The sequence below is a fragment of the Silurus meridionalis genome, chromosome 20, assembly GCF_014805685.1.
Source record: "Silurus meridionalis isolate SWU-2019-XX chromosome 20, ASM1480568v1, whole genome shotgun sequence".
In the NCBI taxonomy this organism is placed as follows: Eukaryota; Metazoa; Chordata; class Actinopteri; order Siluriformes; family Siluridae; genus Silurus; species Silurus meridionalis.
The window spans coordinates 8,288,192-8,312,745 of NC_060903.1; the positions used below are offsets into that span (position 1 = coordinate 8,288,192).

At 35.8% G+C, this 24,554-nt stretch overlaps 1 protein-coding gene across 1 annotated transcript in view; it reads left to right on the forward strand.

Annotated features, from left to right (window-relative positions):
• Window positions 1–24,554, forward strand: part of gpc1b (glypican 1b) — an 87,109-nt gene that overhangs the window by 57,366 nt on the left and 5,189 nt on the right. Inside the window, exons 3-8 of the mRNA XM_046876084.1 lie at window positions 2,433–2,824; window positions 21,656–21,821; window positions 22,030–22,160; window positions 22,507–22,623; window positions 22,820–22,950; window positions 23,078–23,253. Coding sequence (XP_046732040.1) covers window positions 2,433–2,824; window positions 21,656–21,821; window positions 22,030–22,160; window positions 22,507–22,623; window positions 22,820–22,950; window positions 23,078–23,253 — 1,113 coding nt within the window. The remainder of the gene's footprint in view (window positions 1–2,432; window positions 2,825–21,655; window positions 21,822–22,029; window positions 22,161–22,506; window positions 22,624–22,819; window positions 22,951–23,077; window positions 23,254–24,554) is intronic.

The window sequence follows — 24,554 nt, forward strand, 5'->3', positions numbered from 1 at the left end:
AATCAAATAAACAAACAAACCAAGCAACCAACAATGTTCCAACCAAACAACCAACCTCCCAATCAACCAACCTCCCAAACAACGAATCAACCAATTAACTAACCAAACTTCCATCCGAACAAACAAACAAACAAAAAACCTCCCAAGTAGCCATCCAGGTTATCATCAGTTATCAGGACCTGTTGTTGTTTTGTTTTGCTTCATGAATTCTTCAGTGTGTAGCCAACAACTTGATTTGGTTGGCTTTACAAGTGAAATAAATGACTTGCAACAGCTTCAGCAAGAGTGAAAATGAAATTAAACCGCATGACCTCCTTTAGTGGGTAATGTTATTATATTTTAGCTACTGGGTCAGTTTTAAAATATGTTGTATAATGAGTAAGTGTGTCAGGGCATGCTTAGCCAGCCAGTATTTTAACTGTATTAAAGAGAGCCCACAGTGCAGTGTCAGGTGTTATCAAGATGAGTTTGGGTGAAAGGAGATTAACTCTGACATAGATTTGAATCTTGTTGCTGGCGACCTGGTTCCTTAATTGTTTCTTGTGCAGTTAACTGATGAAAAGAAATGATTAATGCGTGGGGATATGTATGTGTGTGTGTGTGTGTGTGTGTGTGTGTGTGTGTGTGTGTGTGTATTATATTCACCGCTCTGATTAGTAAATTCTTTCAGAACACACTATGTTGCAAAAAATAGCTGATTTAATGGTGTTTTTTCGTTATAGTCATGCAAAGTTTAATCATGCACCATAAATTTTTTTGAACAAGCACACACACACACACACACACACACACACACACACACACACAAACACACAAACCAGCTCAAATTATTGTGTCAACCAGAACCTCAGACTCAGATTACAACCCTTATTACATTATTCATGTTAGTAAATTATCCATAACTGTCATTAGTATGAACTCTAGTGAACTAGAATGACCTCACGAACATTTTAACAATCAATAACCTCCATTATTCATTTCAATATCTACTTTGTAGGTTTTGATTGTTTCCGGGATCACTAGTCAGATCTACGGAATTGGTCATACTGATCATTAAATTATATTTAAGGACTGGTCTTCTTATTATTTTATTTTTAATTAAAATTTAAAAAAACTGCCATTTATTGGGAAAAATCCCTATAAGATTATATCTTTATCAGTCATAAAGTTAAAACCAACTGCCAAATATTGTGCAAATCCCCTTTGTGACAACAAAACAGCTCTGACCCATTAAGACCTGGACTTCTCAAAATGCCTAAAGATTATGTTATGTTATGGTTTTCGGCACGACTTTAGCACCAGATCTAATAAATTCTGTAAGTTGCGAGGTGGAATACACTAGTTTGTCAAGCACTTTTAACAGGATTTTGCTATGATTGAAACTATCAGACCAGGCTACCTTTTTCCAAAGCTCATCAAGTTGCTTACATGCCTATTGTGGAAGCTTACATGCCTATTGAAAAGCTTTCTTTGCTGGACAGGAGTCAGCATGGGCACTTTGACCAATGTAAAGCTATGCAGCCCCATATAAAGTAAGCTGCAATGGTGGTTTAAACTGTTTTTATCCTAGCCAACTTTCTGTAACAGTTTGTGCTTCAGTAGCTCTCCTGTGAGATCATTACGTAAAGGCTAGTCTTTGGTTCCCAGGTGCATCATTTTTCACCTTCATTCATCTTTATTTTCTCACCAATTTGGATTTTTTAATACAAACCCTACTATTCTGAATATTCTTTGACCCAGCCGTTTGGCCTATGTCAACATTGCTCAGATCCCTTATCTTTCCGGCTTTCAACACATCTCAAGACTTAAACCCATTCCAAACCCATGGGCATTGCAATGAGATAGTCTTTTCCTTTGTCTGAAATAAAGCACACATATAGCTTGCTCACTTTCTCCCTGCCATCTGTGCTTGACTGAAGTGTTAAATACTTGTATCTCTCTCACAGTTAGACTCTCTGTTACAGGGTCACTCTGAGATTGCGTCATCACCCTCTTTTATAACAGGCTTCAATTCACACTGATTGTTCCTACTTACTGTGTGTGCTGTGGTTGTGTAACCTAGTTTTTCACTTACTGTATTCTGAGCTGATTCCTATACTGGTCCTTTCAGATCGACTATAACTGTAACTGTATGCTTTTTACAGAAGCCCCAAACCAGTTTAAAGTAGAAACAATTGCTTGTGTTTTCTTTCTCATGAGAACAGGAGTTTAAATTTGGAAACCATATCCAATAAACATTAAAGTAAATGTTTTATTTTCAAACCCAAATCCTGGTACTCCAAAGAACCTCGCAGTTTGGTGATTACTTTTTTCTTTAACATGAGGAAACTTCATACACAGAGTATTGGAGCTTTGAGTTTTTAAATAGTTCATTGTTTCTACTGAAATAAATTATTATATGTGGTGTTTTTTTATTTGTAATTTTTTTTTAGGTTATTTCCAGGAGCTGCTAAATCGTTCTGAAGCGTCTCTTCATAACTCATTGTCGTCCACCTTCGGCTCACTCTTCTCCCAGAATGCCCAGGTGTTCCGGGATCTATATTCAAATCTGCGGAACTACTACCGTGGCTCCAAAGTGAACCTGGAGGAGGAACTGAATGAATTCTGGGCACGGCTGCTGGAGAGGTTGGTGCGAGGACTGAACGGGCGCTACCACATCGGCGAAGATTATCTGGATTGTGTGGCAAAACAGGCAGAGACACTTCGTCCCTTCGGAGAAACAGTACGAGAGTTCAAGCTCAAGGTCACACGCACCTTTGTGGCTGCACGATCGTTTGTTCAGGGGCTTGTCATTGCTGGGGACGTGGTCCGAAAAGTTTCCCAGGTATGTAGAGCTGTGAAGTTATTTATTTATTTACTTACTTACTTACTTATTTATAGGAAGTGCTTACTCTTGCTTGGAAACAACATAACCTGGGTTTGATAATGGGATACAAGACTGAATTTGGTTTGATTGCTTGGTCATTTTGGGGCGCTTAGGGCAATTAGCTTTTAGAGACTCACAAAAGAGTATTAAAGTCTCTATCAAATAGCATGTCCACAGGCCGAGGTCATAGATCATATAGTGTAATGCCTGTTACATAAGAGTTAATGCGAGTGTGTGTTTCTCAACATAATCTCTATTCCTTCCATTCATTGCCTTTGATTTGCATTTGAACATATTTTCATGGACAGAAATCTTTTTCCCACTTACTATATATAAATATTTAAGGGCAGATGTTATATTATGCATTTTCTTTTTTCTTTTTTTTTTTATTGTGTTCATGTGACCAGGAAAGAAATGGGGCACTTCTGTGTTTACTTTAATCTCCACTGACTTACACATAAAAATCTAAAAGGTTCCACCCCTTAAAAGGACAGCTTATACAGATTTAGAGTTTACATTGCATTTGACTGGTGAATTAATGCTTAGACTTCCAGTATACAGTTTTTCAATTCAATCTCAATGCACTGCATCTATAGAACAGGGGCATCTTATGACAATGGATTTTTCTGTGAGTATCTTTAGCAACAAATGTGTTTATATAGCCTATAGGATAACTGGAGTATTTTGTAAAAAATATTTTGTTATATATATTAAGACCTGGATCTATAAATAATCCATAGCTAAGTAAGTAAAGAGATGAGGATTAAGACAAAACACACATGTGCAAAGTAGTAGGAATGGGACCAGGAACTTGTGTGTCACTGTCTATCTGCTCTCTTCCTGTTTATCTAGTGCTGGATTTTCCTTCATTTTATCTCCAGTAGCCTTGTCCATTAAATCTTCAATTATTCTGAACATACACTTTTTTTTTTGCCCTAATCTCTTTTTTTTGTTCTTGATTCAAAGTGTCTTGGGGAACTGCTTGGGTATTCAGTCTGGACTCATCCTCTCATATCCGTCATTTAATTCTTTTTTAAATCCCTTTGTTGCCTCTGGCATCCTGCCATGTCTTACTTCTTTCACAGTGTATTTTACTGCATTCATAACACACTCACAGTCACACACAAGTAAAATACATGTGTGTTTGTGCAGACAAACACAGCTGTAGTTGTACATACAGCTATACATCTAAAACCAGATAATCCATGTTGAAATCTTACATAATCTCAGTGGGGAAGAACATTCACTCATAGATTGTCCAACGTGTGCTGCAAAATACTGTATATGCACAAGTGTGGCACAAGTGTGTAGGGTAAGGTTGCTAGGGTTGTTGTTTTTTTTTAATAGTGAATTGTTCTTGTTTTAAAACAAGGTTGTGGGTGGAAAAAAAGGCCATGGGTACTAGAGCTTTTGGTCAAGTAGTCTTCAATCTTCAGCGAGCGATCAAGAGAATTTTTGAATTAATAATAATAAAATAAATAAATATAAAAACAAATTAAATAAATAATACTATGTCATGGCTTAAGAAGGAGCAGAAATAGAACTAGATCAATGTGTCAACAATCTACAGTAAGTATGAGCAATGTGTTGTAAAAAGTAAACAATTCATGAAATTCTAAAAAGATAGTTTAAGGAAGGTGTACATCAGACTGCATTATTTAAAACACACTTTCCTTTTTACAACCTTATAACCGCTTTATCTGTGTGAAGATGTTTATGAACGATGTCCATTGTAAAAAGCACTATAAAAATAAAAATGAATTGAATTGAACTTTAATCACTTTATAGCAACATTTACTAGCTTGCTAACACAAACAAACTTGATGGTATACCATAGAGTATTTCGAAACCACATGATTCAAAGTTTATGTGAATTATCCACCATTATGATAAAGTAATTCATTCACGCCGATTCCGTCAAAACATTTAATCCTTGTTTAAAATCAGACCCAGCAATTCATCCCATGCAAGATTCCCACAATCTTGAAAAGTCATGGAATTACCCCAAAATCTACATTAAACATTTAAAATAACTAATGCTAGTGACATTTTTAATAGATTCCTGCGTTGTGCTAATATTTTGAATTTGCAATATTGCTAAGTGACAAAACTGAAAATCCCTGTTGTTGGAAGATTGAAGCTAAAGAAGCAAGGGAGCAAATTTGGCTGTGCAATCTCTCTGTGTGAGAGAGGTGCAATAATTACTTTTTCTCCTGTCAGTCACAGAGTCACTAGGCAATTGGGGCAATCTGTGAGCTATGTGTTACATTGCCCTGCGTTGCAGCATGAGTAGCAGCTTGGGAAGATTCGTCTGGCTTCGTGTTTTTAAAGAAGCATGTGTTAGCCTTCACTGTCCCCAGTCAGTAGCTGTTGTACGATGGGGAGAACTAGCTGCTTGGTGAGAATTGTAGTGTGACCAAATTCTCACTGCAGTACTGAACAAATTCCCAGGGTATTAGTGAATGAGAGGATAGGACCCTGGGTTGTTGATGTGTAGGTCAGTGGTTCAAACCATAGCACTGTCCAGCTGCCACTGCTGGGCCCTTGAGCAATGATCTGCTTTATCTAACTGTACCATCTAACTGTGTCTGTATCATGGCTGACCCTGTGTTCTAGTTTCAGGGTTCTACTGTAACAAGCCGGCACAGTCAATAAAAATAATATCTGTTGTGATTATTATTAGTAGTAGTATACATATTTAATCTTATATTATATATTAAATTGGAGATCTGAAAAGTTTATTCACAAAAAAACTATTTTAATCATATTAATTTTTCTTTTTTACTTAAACTAACAAAAGTTTGTTACATTGCACGTAACATTTTATTAAGAAACGGTTTTATTACTATAAATACCATTGCTTGTTTTAAATATTACATGAATCAGTTCTGTGCATTGTATGATGTAAAACTAAGGATTGCGTGTTATAATTATAACTAAGTCATATGAGTCTTGTTAACTTACAGTTAAATCAATTCTTCTTTCGCTATATATATATATATATATATATATATATATATATATATATATATATATATATAAAATTAAAGTTAAAATTAAAGCATAATAAATGTTTTATGGCTTTAAGTTTATCCCTGATGAGCAAACCAGTGGTGACTGTGGCAAGGAAAAACTCCTTGAGATGCCATGAGTAAGGAACATTGAGGGGAACCAGGCATAAAAGGAAGCCCATCCTCATCTGGGTGCCACCAACTGTACATAAATAAATAATGTTTCTCAAATACATAACCAAACCGATTTCATAATACTTTTGACATTTTCTCACACAAGATGTTCATTATTGTTTACATGATTTCCTTAACAGTAGCCATAACTGAACTTTAGAAACATTGTAACCCTTCAGTGGTGATATGGTGAAAAAGTGAATCCAGTTAGACTAGAGTGCTTAAAGAATAGAGAAAATATTTAGTATTTCACCAACGTACAATCAACATACAAAAGAATTGCATGTACCTACATTTATATGCCAGTTTCTTCCTTTTCTTCACTGTACCCATGTTTCCCTCCAGACTGACTGATCTTCATAGAGTAAAATATGCTTATATTTGATTCAGCTAGTATTGGGTACCATTTTTCTTCCCTCAATAATGCCAGAGCAGACATGTTTTTTTACATTCTGGATACAGTTGTGAAGTATAATACAGATCCCCTCTAGGTATACTATTCAGAAGTTAGTGTGGAATATGCAGTGAATATTCTGTGGCTTTTAATCAATATGGTAATTACAGTCAAATGGCAAACCTGAGAATGCAAAAAGAACTACTGAGGCTTTTACCTACCATCGAAATGTCACTGAGTCTGCTTTGCTGATGAGGTTAGGGACTACACACACACACACACACACACACACACACACACACACACACACACACACACACACACACACACACTTACACACACACATCTGTTGACCTTCATGGGCATGTTTATTTGAGTCAGCTTACAGTTAGCTTGTTATACCTGGAAATGCTACTCATCTGTGATGCATTTTCACACAGTGCCTCATTTATCATTCATATACTCAATTTATGAGGGCCAAACAAAAGACTTCCGTGATACAGATTTGCTTCTTACTCGTGTTTATAAATGACAAAGTGCGTATGCATATGCAACACAGCTGCAGCTTTTGTGCAGCCAACATATACTATATGGGGAAATGTATTGGGTCACTTACATTTTCATAGACATATGTAATTTTCCTTAAAATTTAAGAACTTTCTTGAGAATTAATCTAGGAGACCCAAACCTGACCCAAACGGCATGTACAATAAAATGGCTCCATTAAGATATGATTAACATTGTTTAGAGGAGAAGATCTTGAGTGGCCTTCTGTAGAGCTTTTATCCAACCTATTGAACGCCTTTATGATGAATTGGAACGCTGACTGCCACCAGACTCCCTCACACTACCTTAGTACCTTACTTTACTAATGTCCTTGTGGCTGAATGAGCACACATCTCCACAACCACACTTCGTAATCTAGAAGTAATCTAGAACATCTTCCTAGAAGAGTATAGGTTATTATAACAGCAAATGAGGACTAAATGTGGAATAGGGTGTCTAAAAAGCACAAATGAATCATATTGTGGTGTCCGCAAACTGTGTGTTCAAGACGAGGAGTATGTTCTTATTATTTTCTGATGCTCAGTTCTAAGTTTCTTTGACTAACCCTTAACGCTGTTGCCAAGAAAAATAAAAAAGCACGAGTTTTGGAAACCTGTCAGTGCTTATATGATTTCTGTTGCAATGGCTTGTATCTAAACAGTAGCCTACCAAGAAAGTCATTGTTCACTGTCTTCCTCCTTCCTTTCACAACTATTTCTCTCGGGAGTTTATCTTTTGGCATCGTTGTGCGTTTAAAAATCACCCGGTGGAAGTTTTTCTCCTGATGCCGTGCAGCTCAGAACACAGGTGAGGTACGTTTCCGTTCGGAAATTTCATTGGTCTAATGTTATAGGGTTCAGTTTTTTGGCTTGAAGTTTATGAAACCGGGAAAAACCCAGGAAAAAATCATAAATTGGCCACTTCGTTGTTTAAGCCGCAGGGTTCAAAACGTGGGAAAAGAATAACGGCTTATAGTCCGAAAATACGGTAAATAGAGAAATACTTCCTAAGGTCAGTGCATACAAAATCTTCCAGTAATGCAGCTCAGCCATTGCAGTGCTTCAGTGACCAAAGTTACAGACTTTATCACTTCTCTTGGTGCTCATTTTCCATTTAGTTTGTTCTAAGGAAATACATTTTTAAATTATGAACTTGTTTTTAATTGCTGTCTTTCACAGTATTAAAATAAAACAAATGTAAATGAGAGTTTGAGACCTTAGTAGTCTGGTAGGATGTAATCTTTGAAAAAAAAAGCGTGCCACTGTTTCTATACATCTACAGTATGTTATTTGTTTGATTTTGTGTGAAATGCAAATAGAGAAATATAAGAATTAGGCACACGTTTCTTTGTTGTCAAGCTGTCAGACACTGCAAATGTTGACACTTTTTTTTACTGTGCAAAGGCACTCACTGAAGCACAAAGAGTCTGTAATGCACTTAATGATTAGTTTCACACAGGCCCACCTGTTCATTTAATAGCATGCTGGTTTCCCACAACTCCTCCTCCTATTCACAGCCATTACCTGATCACACCCCCAGTGCCACAAAGCTATTGGACAGTGTAATTTGTGTCCACAATTGCAACTCTTGTGAATTATAAAATCTAAAGCCTGCTAATTGAAGTAGGCCTTAGTAAGTCACTGTATATATAAATCTCTTGAGTTGTTAATGATAAAATATAGAATAATAATATATACGATTTTTGATTCATTACTAGTGTATGTGTCCCAGGATACAATTATATGTGCCCAGGTGTCTCTATTTTTTTAACCCAATGTAATGTGACTAATATATTCTGCTCAATTCAGCCGAGTCCAGGACACACGTTCCATTACTCATTACTCGTTACTCAACTGTGACATTTTGAGGAATTGCAAATCAGGCAGGACTTTCAAAGAGGTCATGGTTGGGGAAAAGCAAAATAATTTATATAAGAGACAAAAAGGAGATGAGAGGATATCTGTGTGATGAATGAATAGTGGCTTTAACAATGACCTCCATCAAAATGTAAGGTTGGCCTTGTTCAGAGAGAGCGAGCACAGAGAGCAATCCTGAGTCCTGGTGGCGTTTTGAGGTGTGCAAGAGGCCGTTTGATTGTCAATGTGCAATAGGCAAATAAACCCGAAAGTGAAAGTCATGAGAAATGAAAAAGGAAGACATATTTGTGATAAAGGGTTTTTCTCTGTAAGAGTGTGTAAATGTGTGTGTAGGTGTGTTTTTCTTTGTGCATGTATATAAAACACCACAGGAAGCAACAAAACATTTTTTCTTTTTTTTTTCATTTTAATGTCTTGTCCTGTTACTCATGCTTAACATAATCTAGAACAAAATCCATAATTCTAATAATGTGTTAAAGTTAAATGTTCCGTGTGGAAGGAATGTTGTAAAAAACTACAAGTGTGAAATGTAAGTGCTTCAATGGAGCCCTTGTGCTCCCCGATGCACATTATATTGGTTTGTATTCGAATAGCTGTTTTGTCCCAAGTGATTCTGGTGCTTTCATGAAATAATTTTTAATTCTACCTACTCTGATGCCATAAGGGAAATTTGCTAACACAGTAAATTAATTATTTTGGTTTTTTTTGTTTGTTTTATGGTCAGTTTTTGCTGTTATCTACTAAAACATAAGAACAAAAATGTATTTACTGTAAACTGTCCAGAAATGTTTAGTGTCCTATTAATGAGAGTTTCTAGCAATGAATAAATCTATACTGTTACGCCAGATTACAAACTTAATATAAATATAACTCTTGATTTCTACCAAGCAAAATTTGATTATGAGCATGAAATTATAATTTATTTGCCTAGCACTTTTAACAATGGACATTGTCCCAAAGAATAGAAATTTAAACTGATTGGTCAGTTAAACCAATTGTGATCAGTGATTGATTAATAAAAGCAATGGTGATCAGTAGATGGTTGATGGGAACACAGGTTTGCATAAGCACAATTCATTCATGGTGTGTTAGGCAAACCTGCTCATTACAAGACAGTAATTAGTGTCTGCAAAACAAAATGTTGTATGTGTTTCATAAGGCTGTTTTTCAAACCCTAAAGAGGTCCGGGGATAATTACTGCTGGCACCAACAACACTAAACAGGATGTTAAAAGCAATAGTTAAGAGAAATGGGAAAATTGGAGAAATTTTAAGCTCAGTGGTTAAGATTCAGTGGTCTGATTTGAAAGTTGTCAATTCAATATCCCAGCAGCACCAAACTGTTGCTCCTGGGCCCTTGAGCAAAGTCTTCAACCTACTCCTGCTCGGTGTATAAATAAAACGTCAGTCTGGAAAAGGGCATCTGCCAAATGCAAGTAAAAGTAATGTAGGAAATAAATTAAAAAGATGAATGCCTATGAATGACATTACGAAGGAATACAACACGTTTACATACCTGAAGATCACGCAAACTATGTTTATATACAAATTATTAAAAATGCATTTTTTTCCTCCAAAATAACAAAACAAAAAAAAATCGAAACGTTGCGATACTTCTTTAGTCATGTTTTCCTCCTCTCATGCGTTTAGTCAAACATTGACAAGGCTTTTTTTCTGTCTATTGCTCTCTCGCTCTCCCTCACTATCTCCCTCTCCCTCTCTCTCTCTCTCGCTCCATGTCTTTTCTTTCTCTCTCTCTCTTTCTCTCTCTCACTCTCTATCTGATTTGATGCCAGTTTCGGTCAGTAACTCACTAAATGAGTTTCGCATTAGAAGAAGGGAACTGGCCTCTCACACTCATCTGACACATCATCTGTTCAATGATAAGAAAAAATGAAATTAACAAAGGGAAGTGAACAAGATCAAGAATAAACAGAAAGCTTTTGACAATCTTTCAGTAGAGTAGAACTAATGACAGGAGAAAAAAGTTTTAAAGTAGGGAGGAACAGTAAAAAGAGACAGAGCACAGCTGGATATCCTCTTGCAACAGCAATCTGCCTTTCCTTTGCTTTCTACTTTAGTTATGGTTCTTATTTAAGGCAGTGTTTCATTCATGTCCTTGTAACTAGGCCATTCAGAGCGATGTTTTTTTAACTAAATGCTATATACTATATATAGATGGACACAACTTTATTGTCATTGTATTGTACATGCACTTAGCAATGAAATGGAGTTTAGCATCTAAGAGAATTGCAAATAGTTGCAGAGAGAGAGAGAGAGAGAGAGAGAGAGAGAGAGAGAGAGAGAGATCTGTACATATGCAGTTAGTATATAATCTGCATATGTACAAATATAAGCTAGGATAAGATATGAGCTACACCTAAAAACAGAATAAAGAATACATAATAGAGAAGAACTGCATAATAATTACAGGCTGTGAAAAAAACATCAGTGAAACATCAGTGTTCTAACGGGGCATGGTAACAGTTGTGGGAAAGAACTGGCCATCACCTTCTGCACCTTGTGCTATTTTTTGACCATACTCAACATAACCAGTTTCTGCAACAGGTTTTTTTGCCCCTGTTTTTTTTTTTTTTTACAGCATGTCATGAGGCTTGAACTGAAATAAGTTCAAGTCTGCTCTTCTCTCCAAATACAATCAGGCAAGTCAGAGAGTAATGCAGTATGTTAACAGATGTATTTTCAAAATGCAAAAAGATTTAGGCTGCCACTTCATTAGGCCACTGAGAATATAACGACTTTCTCTCTGTATGTACTGTATGTATGTATGTATGTATGTATGTATGTATATATTAAAAGCTTGTTAAAATAGAATAGTGGTAGAGGTTAGCTAAGTTAAATTTTATCAATGCAGGATGTGGCATATAGTATATTCAAATGAAAGATTGATGCAATGTGTTGCAATGCATGCCTATATCAGAACATTGATAGTCAACATATAAAAGGTGCTGTGAATAAATTTTTTCAGCAAAACTGAGTGTATATGCATATGCTGACAAAAAAACATGGTTACATAGTTGTTTATCATCACAATCAACTTGCACGAAACAGTAAATGGTTAATGTTAGGGTTAGCCTCTTCTGCTACATTAATTTCCGGAGATTATTCTTTATGGAATCGTCCTAGTTTGAAAACCATATTAACACAATCGTTTCCATTTTAAAAAATCTGTCTGTCTAGGTAGAAAGGATGTGACCATTTAAAACGGAACCAATGCTTCTGCTGAAGCAGTAACATTCCTCATTGATTGCTGTGTCTGAAAAGGGTTTGATCATCTTTCATCATCGTGTGAGTGTTAACAGTCATTGCAATGCTGCGCTCTCACAGCAACAATTTTGCTAAAGGCTCATTGTGTCTGTATTAAATGAATGCCATTGTGATTATTCCCATCAGTATGTTTTCCACATCGATGGTGTTAATGATGCTGATTTTAATTATTGCAAAACCTACAAACCACAATCCACAAAACAGGTTCATCTATTATGTTCAATTACGAATCTCTTCAATTCTTTGACAGTCACGCTGTATTAAATGCCTTCTCTGGGTTCACAGATCTTTGAATTCAACTGTGATAAATTGCTATTTAAATATATTAATAATCTGTAGAAATTAGCATGTGGATGAACAAAAATAGAGAGAGAGAGAGAGAGAGAGAGAGAGAGAGAGTGAGTGTGTGTGTGTGTGTGTGTGTGTGTGTGTACTATATGCCTGTGGGCTCTTGTTGCAATCACTTTCACCTTGTCTCGTGTCACATAACATAATTAACCTGCATTACCCATACGCCTCAAAACATCCTTCTAACTAGCATTATATTAGCAGAAGGTTAATTAAATTAAGCTCATTGCTTTTATGCTGGATGCTCTATTATGAAGTTTTGTTTCTGTGGATGAACAGTTATATCCAGGATTAATTAAATATTATGGTCCCAGATTTTCTCGAATTTCAAAAATGGTATTCATGGATATGGGATTTAGTTATATAAATATATTTTTCTGTCAGAGATATATATATACATGCATACATACACTATATCTCCAAAAGTACTGGGTCACCTGATCTTTCCTGCTATATGTGATTCTTTTCCAAACTTTTACCACAAAGCTGGAGGCACTATATAAGACGTCTTTAGATGTGCTATAATAGGTTTTGAATCCACTTGACCTTGGAAACCCAAACCTGTTCCAGCATGGCGATGCCCCTGTGCACAAAGTGAGCTCCTTAAAGATCTGGTTTACATGCTTTGGAGAGGAAGATCTTCAGTGGCCTGCTATAGAGCTCTGATCACAAATATCCATAAGCACGCTCCAAAATCTAGTGGAACAGCTTCCCTGTAGAGTGGAGGGAAATATAAGAGAAAATTAGAACAACATGTGGAATCACATACCATACTTATGACCAGGTGACCTGATACTTTTGGAAATATAGTGCATATACACTATATATTAACCAATTATACCAAGCAGGTGCAAATTAAAATCAATTTAATATGTAGGAGGGAACAAGGTCATTAAATGAAACAGAAACAGCTGTGTAGTAGCTTAAATCTGGTTGAGGAAAACTCTAAGGTGAGGTGGTGGAAGTCACAGATCATTCACCTTGTAAGACTGAGCACAACAACACAACACAAGGTAGTTAGACTGCATTAGCAAGATCTTTTCAAAGATTTCAAAGCAGACTGGAGTTTTTAGATGCGCAGTTGAAGCTATTTTAAAGAACCGCAAAGATTCAAGCAAGGTTGAGGACCGTAGACACAGTGGTTGCCAAGGAAACCTAATGCAGCAGATGAAAGACACATCATGTTTACTTCCCTTCGACATTGGAAGGTGTCCAGCAGTGCCATCAGCAACGAACTGGCAGAAACAGTGGGACCCAGAAACACTCAGTTATTGTCCAGAGAAGTCTGGCCAGAGGTGGTCTTCATGGAAGAATTGCAGCCAAAAAGCCATACCTCTGACATGGAAATAAGACTAAGAGACTCAGCTATGCATGAAAACATAAGAAACTGGGGTACAGAAAAATGGCTGCAGGTGTTCTGACTGATGAATCACAATTTGAAATATTTGGCTGTAGCAGGGTTCAAGTTGTTTGCTGAACGGCTGAAGAGCAGTACAATAATGAGTACCTGCAGGCTAAAGTGAAGCATGATCTTGTCTTCAATGCTGAGAATACAGGCAACTAGAACAACCCTAAGCCTATGGCCAACATTATTGAGAACTATCTTCAACATACAGAAGAACAAGGAGTCCTGAAAGTGTTGGTTTGGCTCCCATGAAACCCTGATCTCTACATCATCAGGTCTGTCTGGGATTACACGAAGAGACAGAAGGATTTGAGGCAGCCTACATTCACAGAAGATCTGTGCTTAGCTCTCAAAGATGGTTGAAACAACCTACCTGCTGAGTTCCTTCAAAAACTGTGTGCAAGTGTACCTAGAAGAATTAATGCTGTTTTGCAGATAAAAGGGTCACAATTTCCACAGTAACACAGATTTTTAATATCGTGTTCTACATGAGTAAAGTTTTATTTACACTGTCCATAAATAACTATTTAATAAAAATGCATTTAAAAAACACATTAAACCCTGTGAATCCAGCTCCACTTCTCCATTCCTTCAGAATCTATCCCTGGATTTATCAGGCTTCATTGTATGATTTTCTGTCTTTTTTCCAGCTTTACAAGGATCCACTGAGTCACAGAACCACTTGGCATAAATTCCCTAGATGAGCATGTTCCTTCTTGCTTTTGTCATCGTTCTCTTTCTCCCACATTTTTTGTCTTTCTTCATTTTCATCGTTTTTTTTTAAATTATTATTCTTTCTGTACAGACACACATGCTGTATGTTCAAAGGTACCAGGTACTTCCTGATCCAATCTCTACAGTAATGGTTAAAGAATCATATGAACATGTTTTAGGAAATTGCAGTTTCTTAAGTGCTTTTGTTATCTAGGTTTAAATGTTATATAATTGCATTGCACTCAAACGCACTTCAATGATGCTGTCTGTTTTCTCATAGTACCAATGTTTTTGTGTTGAAGTAGCATAGCACTCCTCCCTACCATTTCATTTCATACTCTATAAAGTGCAAGCATGACAATGTCATGATACCCTACACACAGAAACCCAACAGTCCTGACTAATCTTATAATACCCTTGCAGGAAAAAACCCTATTCATTTGTTTATGCTGAATGTAAATGTCAGATAAGTCACAGTACACAACAGTGTAGAGTTTATTGAAGAACATTTGTTAAGCATTTATAGTTACATTCTGTGATGATCACAAATGTTGAGTTCATAAAACTAGGAGCTACTAACCATATAGACTGTATAAGACTGTAGAAAGAACATTACTTATAATCTTATACTCCAGTGCTCATGTTAGTTCTCACTCTCCAGTGTTCTGTATTGTTGAAAGATTTATGATCACACTCTTGATGTCACCCAAATGAGGATGGGTTCCCCTTTTGAGTCGGGTTCCTCTCAAGGTTTCTTCCTCATTACATCTAAGGGAGATTTTCCTTGCCACAGTCGCCACGGCTGCTCATCAGGGATAAATGCACACCATTCACCTTAACTGTTGATTTCTGTAAAGCTGCTTTGAGACAATGTCTGTTGTGAAAAGCGCTATAGAAATAAACTTGACTTGACCTAACTTGACATTGAATGTTATGGAACTTCCATGACCCAAGCTCCTGTTATCAGTAGAGCAGCTTTAAAAAGTTGTTCATTCGTCAACTACTTTTATCTGTTTTTAACTTAATATAAAATAAACTTGTTAATTATTGCAGTTTCCTTCTTTTTCCCTAAAAACTGAAAAGTGGAAAGTCCTTTGTCCTTTGGTGGAAAACTAAATGACATTATTACACTGCTCTGTCACTTGAGGCTCTTTTCAGAAATGTTAGCGTTTCTTTGCAAAGTAATTATGCATTTTATATTAAATAACAACATGTTTTAATCCATTTATTATAAGCTTTAGACTATGGGCAACATATGGCCCCTGTTCTGGACAAAGAACAAAAATTCTGTCCTATAATGAAGTAGATATACTGTATATTTATTAGCATGCTAATCACGTCAACGTAGAAACTGTTTTCATATCTTTACTCACGTCAAATCACAAAACTGTCTGCTTTTTGCTGTGTTTAAGTGTCAAATGTATTGAGTTTATATTGTTTTGAAGGTGAACCCTTTTTTAGAGCCCTTTACTGTACAAACACAAATAAATACAGTTCTAATACAGTGCAAATACTTAGCAAATAATTAAGTACAGTAAAGTATTACATGTAATTTCTTACTGTCCAATGCCACATACTTAGGGAAGGGTTGTATATAGTTGTATAGGTTATAGAAATTATAAGGAAATCTAAAAAAACATTAATTGTAATTATAAAGGTTTGATTGAAATTGCCTGAACATCACACTTTTTCACATTTATCGACCATCTTGGAGTAACAACTTTCCTTGTTTACAAATGGCTCATAATTAGATCCCTGTACTTATGCATCCCGACCAGTTCTTTGTCAGCTCATTGTCAGACATAATAGAAGGCACTGGCACACATCTTCTCCTGTATAAAGCAGTTGTAAATCATTCAATTTATGTGGTTTGAATGTCTCTGATGGACATTTTGTTGGATACTGAGATTAGTCCTGTCTAATATCTAATTAATGTGTCTAGCACCTGTATAGTTAGTATTCTTGTAGACCCTGTACAACGTACACAACGTTTGCTTGTTATGAGCTCTTGCTGATGGCTATAATGATGTGACATTTAAGAGGCGGCAGTTTCTGATTTGAGTCAGGCAGGACGTGGACAAAGAGGCTCTTCAGGTGAAACACTGGTTTATAGAGAAGTGGAGTAGAGTTTATTTTGCATGACAGGTACACACACTGTAGAGGGGCAACAACAGCACATGGTAAATCCACTGATAAGGATATCTGTATTATGTATAGTTTATGTGGGCTACTGTTTAATAAAATACAATAAAAGAAGATCCAAGTTTTCTTGGGGAAAGAAAGCTAGACATGTTTATTACCATCTTTTGCCACTAGTGTTATGTGGATTTTGTGGATAGTCATATGTGTTATGTGGATAGTCATCAAATATGTTACTGGGTTATACTTTTTTTCTACATGGTTTACAAGGAGGCGGTTTGTGGATGTGGTGAGGGAAGACATGCAGGTAGTTGGGTTGAAAGAGGCAGATGTAGAGGACAGGGGGGTATGGAGACAGATGAGACGCTGTGGCGACCCCTAATGGGAGAACCCAAAAGAAGAAGAATAAGACGTTTTTTTCTCATAAATATCACGGCATCTGAATATATGGGGGTAGAAATAATGCTTTCACACAACAAGCGTGAAATGAACACAATAATGTATAAAGCATTTTGGAAAACAGTTTGCTAAAAAGTGTTAATTGTCTCTATGTAAGGAGGCTTATAGGACAAATTGGAAACCCCTAATGAGCAAGGGAGCATTAGAGGACGAGGAAAAACTCCCTGATATGAATAAGAAACCTTGAGAGAAACCAGATTCAAATGGGTGACACCAGAAAGTAGGATTATAAATGATTGCTCTTCTAGAACCGGATACTTTATAGTACTAAGCGTGAAAGGATGTTTAGTATGTAAATATTGAAATGAGCACCTAATAGTCTTTGTAATTACATCAGCAGTTTTTAATGTAGAAATTTGCCGAACCCATATTAAATTGTTCACTGAAGCAAGAGAAAGATTTGGGTATCATTTATTTTTAAAAAGTAGAAATCTTAAAAGTGTACATGTTTTTGTTTTTTTTATAAAGGCATGACATTACATCTTTGGATGTATTTTTAAGGTCAAGGTTGCATTTAATTTAATTATACGACTAACATTAAAACAACGAAAAACATTTCCTTCACCAGCATCCACTTTTTCTTTCTTAGAATTAATATTTTTATTTTGTCGCACAAGATTCCTTTCCATAAATTTACATCAAATTCTTTTAATTAAAAAATATCATATCAACCGTTACATGTTTTGCTTTGGCAAAACCTAAACTATACTATTATATGGATTACATCATTATTATTCTTTTTTTTGCACAAACTCTTTTCTTTAGGGTACCTTTACATTTTTTGTATTTTGTAGTATTTATTGCATGGCTTATTGCCTATGTTTGTGGATACTTCTGGAAGCTGTAAATTTCCCACTGGGATGAACCAAAAAAACTTTCCGTCCGTCCGTCCGTCTATCTATCTATCTATTATGTGAACCACCTGCCTTAAAAGTCCCTGTAACACACTGTGCTATAAATACTATTAATAGGCTTTACTTTGAAGTAGCTTTTGATGAATGTTACACATACAAATACCGTGAGCAACACCTTAATGTTTGTAAGAGAGTCTTGAATTTCTGGCTTCTTGAATGTGGACTCAATCATTGCACTCAATTTTACAGTGAAATAAAAGATCTAAAATACTTACGATTGCATCTGTATAGAACATTGTGTGTGGTACAGGCATGTGCTTTAGCTGTATAAGCTTTTATTTCTCTCTCTCTCTCTCTCTCTCTCTCTCTCTCTCTCTCTCTCTCTTTTTTTCCTTTTTTTAAATCAGCGTGTATGACTTGTGTTGCATTAAATTAAGATCCATATCAGTATAGCCTGTAGGATTTCCTGATTTACTCCTGTTAGGTCTTAAAAAGTTGTTTTGTCCCCTGAACACGGGCCTGTTCTGAAATGGGATGAAAACCTGATGTGCCTTGACTACGGAAAATGCGGCCATAATGAGTCAATTTAGTGCCAGCTCGTTGAGAAAAAGATTCGCTTCATGAACCAATTACAGTTGTTTTCTTAAGTTTGATTGAGAAACAAAAATACCTTCATTATCTATGTTCAACTCATATACCATTTTTAACCTATCATTGCTACAATTTTTATAGGTCAACTGGTGGTCTAGTGGTTAAGCCACTCTCAGTGCGGTCCCAAGCCCGGATAAATTGGGGAGGGTTGCGTTAGGAAGGGCATCCAGCGTAAAAACATGTGCCAAATCAAAACGTGCGGAGTATCCGCTGTGGCGACCCCTAACGGGAGAAGCCGAAAAAAAGTTATTGCCACAATTTTATATATTTGTTTTACAAATATAAGGTGTTTTTAGTGTATGTAACTTTTACTGTACATGCAACTTGGTGTGTCTTCTTCATCAATGTAGGATTTTTTTGGCAATCTATTGAGTTTTATGAAAAGGCATGCTAATTGGAAAGCAAAAAATAATTCTCTAAATAAGAGTAAACCTCACAAAAGGTATCACAGACGAATCTGACAGAAGAATCAGCAAACAGGAAATGTATCTCAGCAACGTCTTTGCACACTGACACAAATATTGTTAGGCATTTTTACGAACATGACTTGAGGTGAACAAGAGCAGTGGCAATGATGACCACAGGTCAAAATATCGACAAAAAACACCACATGTAACAGCTGTAGTGTCTGCAATGACACCCTGCTGCTCGTTTTCTCATCAGAACCAACCCAACAACAATGAAACTACAAATTACTCTTGAATTCCTTCGCTGAAAGTTATGGCTTTGCTTTCCTGTGATAGATTATGGAACAATTGTAGGTCATCTGTGAATGTGCGGCTTCGTTGGTCCTTGAGAAAATTGCTTTTAGCTGTAATTCTTCTTCTTCAATATAATTATTGCCAATGCAATAACAGAAAAATGGCCACATTTTCCTTAAAAAAACTTTCTATAGATGCTATGCTTTCAGTGTTGATTTAACACATACAATTCCAATTTGACTTGTTTAATTCATTCCTCTAATTTTATATAAAAGCACAAAGCTAAATAGGAACTTCCTAATATACTTTTACAGTATTGAATTAGCACTTGTGTGATATCTTTCATAGTGTTTTCTTTGTCTTCCAGCGTCATGTAAACACCCAGGGTTAATGTAAGCGTGGGGAATTTCGTTCACTTGGAAAAAGAGTATAATTTTTACTGTAACTGTGATCATACCACAGACTTATAATTTTGTAATTTTTAAAAATGGGTTGGATAAAAGTAAATACATCATTAGTTGGGTGTTGTCTAATCAAATCAACTTGCTTTTGTTCCCATTTGAATGTGATTGTGCATTGAAAGTGTGGCGCGGTGCCATTTGTATAATTATATACAATTAGAGTTTACCTTTGACTGACTGATAAAGCTAATCTTGTGTGCTTTTGTATTGTGAGCCTGTAGGAGTTTCTATTATGCTATATCTGTTTGAATAAGGCCAAACTACTAATTCAACTCAATTTTAATTGTATAGAGCTTTCATCAATTGACAATGTCTCAAAAGAGCTTACACAAGCACAGGACGAGTGCAGAAGCTCCAAACGGAATTAGAACGTCAGGATGAACCAGCAGGTCCAGAGCGCAAGAGGAGTCTCAGCAGTAAAAGTATGTCAGGATCTGCCACTGGTGTTACATCAGGCAGCAGAAGTGCACATGCAGCTCAACAGAAAGTGAGGAAAGATTATTAGGAAGGATCTTATACTGCAAAAAGGGTTTATACCCCAGTGCAGATGAATTTTCCTGGACTTGATTTGTCAGATAGTGATTATAGAAATTTATCTAGAAATTTCTAGATGATTATAGAAATTTATCTAGAAATTTCCCCACTGTGGGACGAATAAAGGTTTATCTTATCTTATCTTATCTTATCTTATCTTATCTTATCTTATCTTATCTTATCTTATCTTATCTCTTATCTTATCTTATAATTTGCGTACAACAGCACGGTTTTGATTGTTATATGATTGTATAGTAGCAGCGCATATAAATGGACATGTATAGCATGCACTTAACATATTCTAGACTAATAATATACTTCACTTATTAAAGATTAATAATAGAGTTAACACAGGAAAATGCATCAATAGTGATGTAAAGTTCTTTGTTAGAAGACATTTATGCTTTGCATGCAAAAATCTTGTCAGTAATCAACAAGCTTTTGTTTTCTTGAAAAAGAGAACTAACAGATGAGGTTGGTGGGTTGCTCAACAACTTGTCTAGAACATTCAGTTTTAAATGTAAACTGTTTAAAAGTCATTCATGAATTATTTATGCCTGGTAATCACTGACAAACTGCTGAGGTATAAACAGAATAACTCACTCCAGGCCATGTGTGATTTGAAAATAATCCATACAGGGGTGGTGCGATACAGCATGGCATTATTTCTGCTGTGTGCTCTTATATGGATTATGATCGGGGTATAAGGCAGGTCAAGGTAAGACAGAAAAGAGAAAAAAGTAGCAGACGTGGACACCTTGGGACACAAAGAGTGTAGCCAGGCTGATGCACAAACCAGAGTGATTGTGTGAAAATGTAAAAGTTGAAAATGTACAAGTTTATTATTTTCTTTGCCTTAATTAATAAACTGTCCGAAACATATGGTGTTTGTTCAACAACTCTCATACTCACAATATGCAATTTGCTGTATTTGTGTTATTATTTGTTAAAATACCCGTTGTTTGGCGAGTCTGTTGTTTCAAATATAAAATATGATTGATATCCATTGCGATATCCATCAGTTCGTCTATCGGGTGTGTAGAACTAGGCTTTATGCCTAATCAAACTAGCAAACCAATTGTAAAGCATACCACTACGTTTTGATTGGTCTAATGTGTTAATTCCACAATGCTCAATTTACTATGAACAAATGAATTAAGATGTGCTGTCTTTTTCTGTATTTCACTCTTTGTCTCTTGGTCTCCCTTTCTGTCAATCTCCTGCTCTCCCTAAGGTTTCTCTAAGTGTGGAGTGTGTGCGTGCTCTGATGAGGCAGACATACTGTCCTCACTGTAGAGAAATGGCCTGGGCTAAACCGTGTGCCCCGTACTGCAGAAATGTGATGAAGGGCTGTCTCGCCAATCAGGCAGACCTGGATACTGAGTGGAAAAACCTTGCAGGTGGGTAGAGCCTGAGTATCTGAGTAGATTTGAACTGAAAACTAGTATTCGAATCTGTGAGCCATGAATGCAAATGCATACTCAGGGTAAAGAAAGTCATAAACCCCCATATAGTAGTTAAGAATGAATATTTGTGGTTTAGTGTGTGTTTAATACTGTAGTTATATGTTATTTTTCTCTTTGTGTGTGTGTGTGTGTGTGTGTGTAGATGCTATGCTACAGGTGGCTGATAAGTTGAGCAGACCCTACAGTGTTGATGCAGCCATTTTGTCTCTGCCTAAGCGCATTGCTGACGCCATCCTTTACATGCAGGATAACCTGAATACTTTTAACAGCAAGGTCTGATACAGAACAAAATAACTGTAGAATTGTAGTAACCATGTTTGCATGTTACAGAACTGGGCTCTGTAACTATTGCATGTTACCAAAGCATATTTTAGTTTAATTATAATTATACTAATAGAAGATTTTGTATGATAGTGATTTGTTGTGATTGAATATTACTGTGCACCCCCCAATTCTTGACCTACTATTATACTATTACACAATTTGTGACCATTTTATTTTATAATCTTATATTAATAAAGTTCTATCGATAGCAAATGATATATGATATATGATTGTGAAATCTGCAAGTGCCTGAGAAACTGAAAAAAGTTTCTGCTTTGCTTGTTTTGTGTATTAGGTGTTTCAGGCATGTGGTACACCTCCAGAGAACCCTAACCCAGAGGAGATAAAAAATAAAGGCAAACCCGTAGTAGAGGATGTCAGCAGCACTTCAGCAGCAAGTGTAGAAAAACTTGTGCGTATTAAATCACTCTATTATGTAAATTGCATTTACAGTATGCAAGTAACAAGCTAGACACACTAAAATGTGTAGAACATTACATCTGACCAATCTTAGATTTAGTTAATCTCTCTCTCTCTCTCTCTCTCTCTCTCTCTCTCTCTCTCTCTCACTCTGTCTCTCTCTCTTGCTTGATATCTTTTTTATTCAGTTATCAGATGTATCCCACAAGATAAGGACCATGATGCAATACTGGATTCAGTTGCCCAATAAGCTGTGTAAGGACCGAGAGGCAAAAAGCAGTGATGAGAACAAATGCTGGAATGGAATGGCCATAGATAGGTACGTTTAACTCTCACACATATAGCATGAGGATCTGGTTCATTTTGAGGGCTACTGTTCTGGACTGTCTTTATTTGCATATAGAACATAAAGGTTAAAATACCTTGAAAATTATTGTATGTGTTAGGTATCTCCCAGATGTGATGGGAGATGGACTGGCCAACCAAATCAACAACCCCGAAGTGGAGATTGACATCACCAAACCGGACATGATCATGCGACAACAGATCATGCAGCTCAAAATCATGACAAGCCGAATGAAGAACGCCATCAACGGCAATGACGTGGACTTTCAGGATGCCAGTGAGTACGAGTGCACACACATGTTCGACAATGCTAAAATGGTAATAAGCTAGTAATACAGTTTCAATATGTGGTTCAATAACCTACAGTATATACTTAAGTCACTGGAATATATTAGTTTTAATGTATTAGAAATAATAATAATGTAGAAAAACTATTTCCCACCCCATGATGGCACTTACAAATACAGTTGACCCCCCGTTTTATTGTGGTGATTACCGCCTGTAATAAATGAAAAAACGTGATAAATGGACCCCACCCCAAAAATGCTATTTCATGTATACAGTACTGTACTGTATTAACATTTTACTTTATTTTCAACCGATTTCAATATTTCAACATAAAACTCCATAAAAACTATTCCCTATAAGTTTTTGGTCTATCGTGCTATCCGGAGAGACTGAGAAAATCAGCAATACTAATTAGTTATGTGGCAAATGCAATTCCGAGATAAACCGGGGCGCGAGATTCGAACCGCGATAAAGCGGGGAATTACTGTATTTCCAAATGATTAGAATTAGAAACTGGCCTTTCATAGCCCAATATAACTGCAGTTTACCTCAAAATATAATCCTAAAACATAAATATTTTGTTTTTAAATTAATGTGTAAATCCATTTAACATCTTGCTTAAATGTTTGTCATCCATAAAATAGTAGACTTTAACCCTTTTACACATTTGCTCCTATGGAATATTTGAAATTTTCTAGTCATTTATTCAACAGTAAAATCATAGGAAGCACTGTTGTTTATTTATTTTTTACATTATATTTTCAGTTATATTAACTCACAAGATTACTTTGAAAATACATTTGCTAATTTTAGATTGAAAGTAGATTTTTGACAAAATGCCTATACTACAACTACTACTATTATTGCTACTGCTATTACCACTTCTAATAATAATAATAATAATAATAATAATACATAAAAAATGATAAATATTTCATTTAGTAGTAGCTATAGTAGCAATAGTATTTATAAAATTTGTCTTGTCCAGGTGCTGATAAGATAAATGGCTTAAACTCAACACTATTTCACCCCTGTGATCATTTAAAAGTGAAGTCCAAATATGTTTAACAAATAAATTGGGTTAGAAATGGAAGATGAAATGAGGTAGTAGATTTTCACTGTTAAAATTATTTTTATTAAAAATAAAATAAATTAATTAAAAGACACATTCTAAAACCTAATTTAAAAAAACATATAATTATATTTGAATTGATTTTGCCTAAACTACTGATTGCGAAATAAATTTCGATTAGATTAGATTTTATTAAAATACATTGTTACATTAGGAAA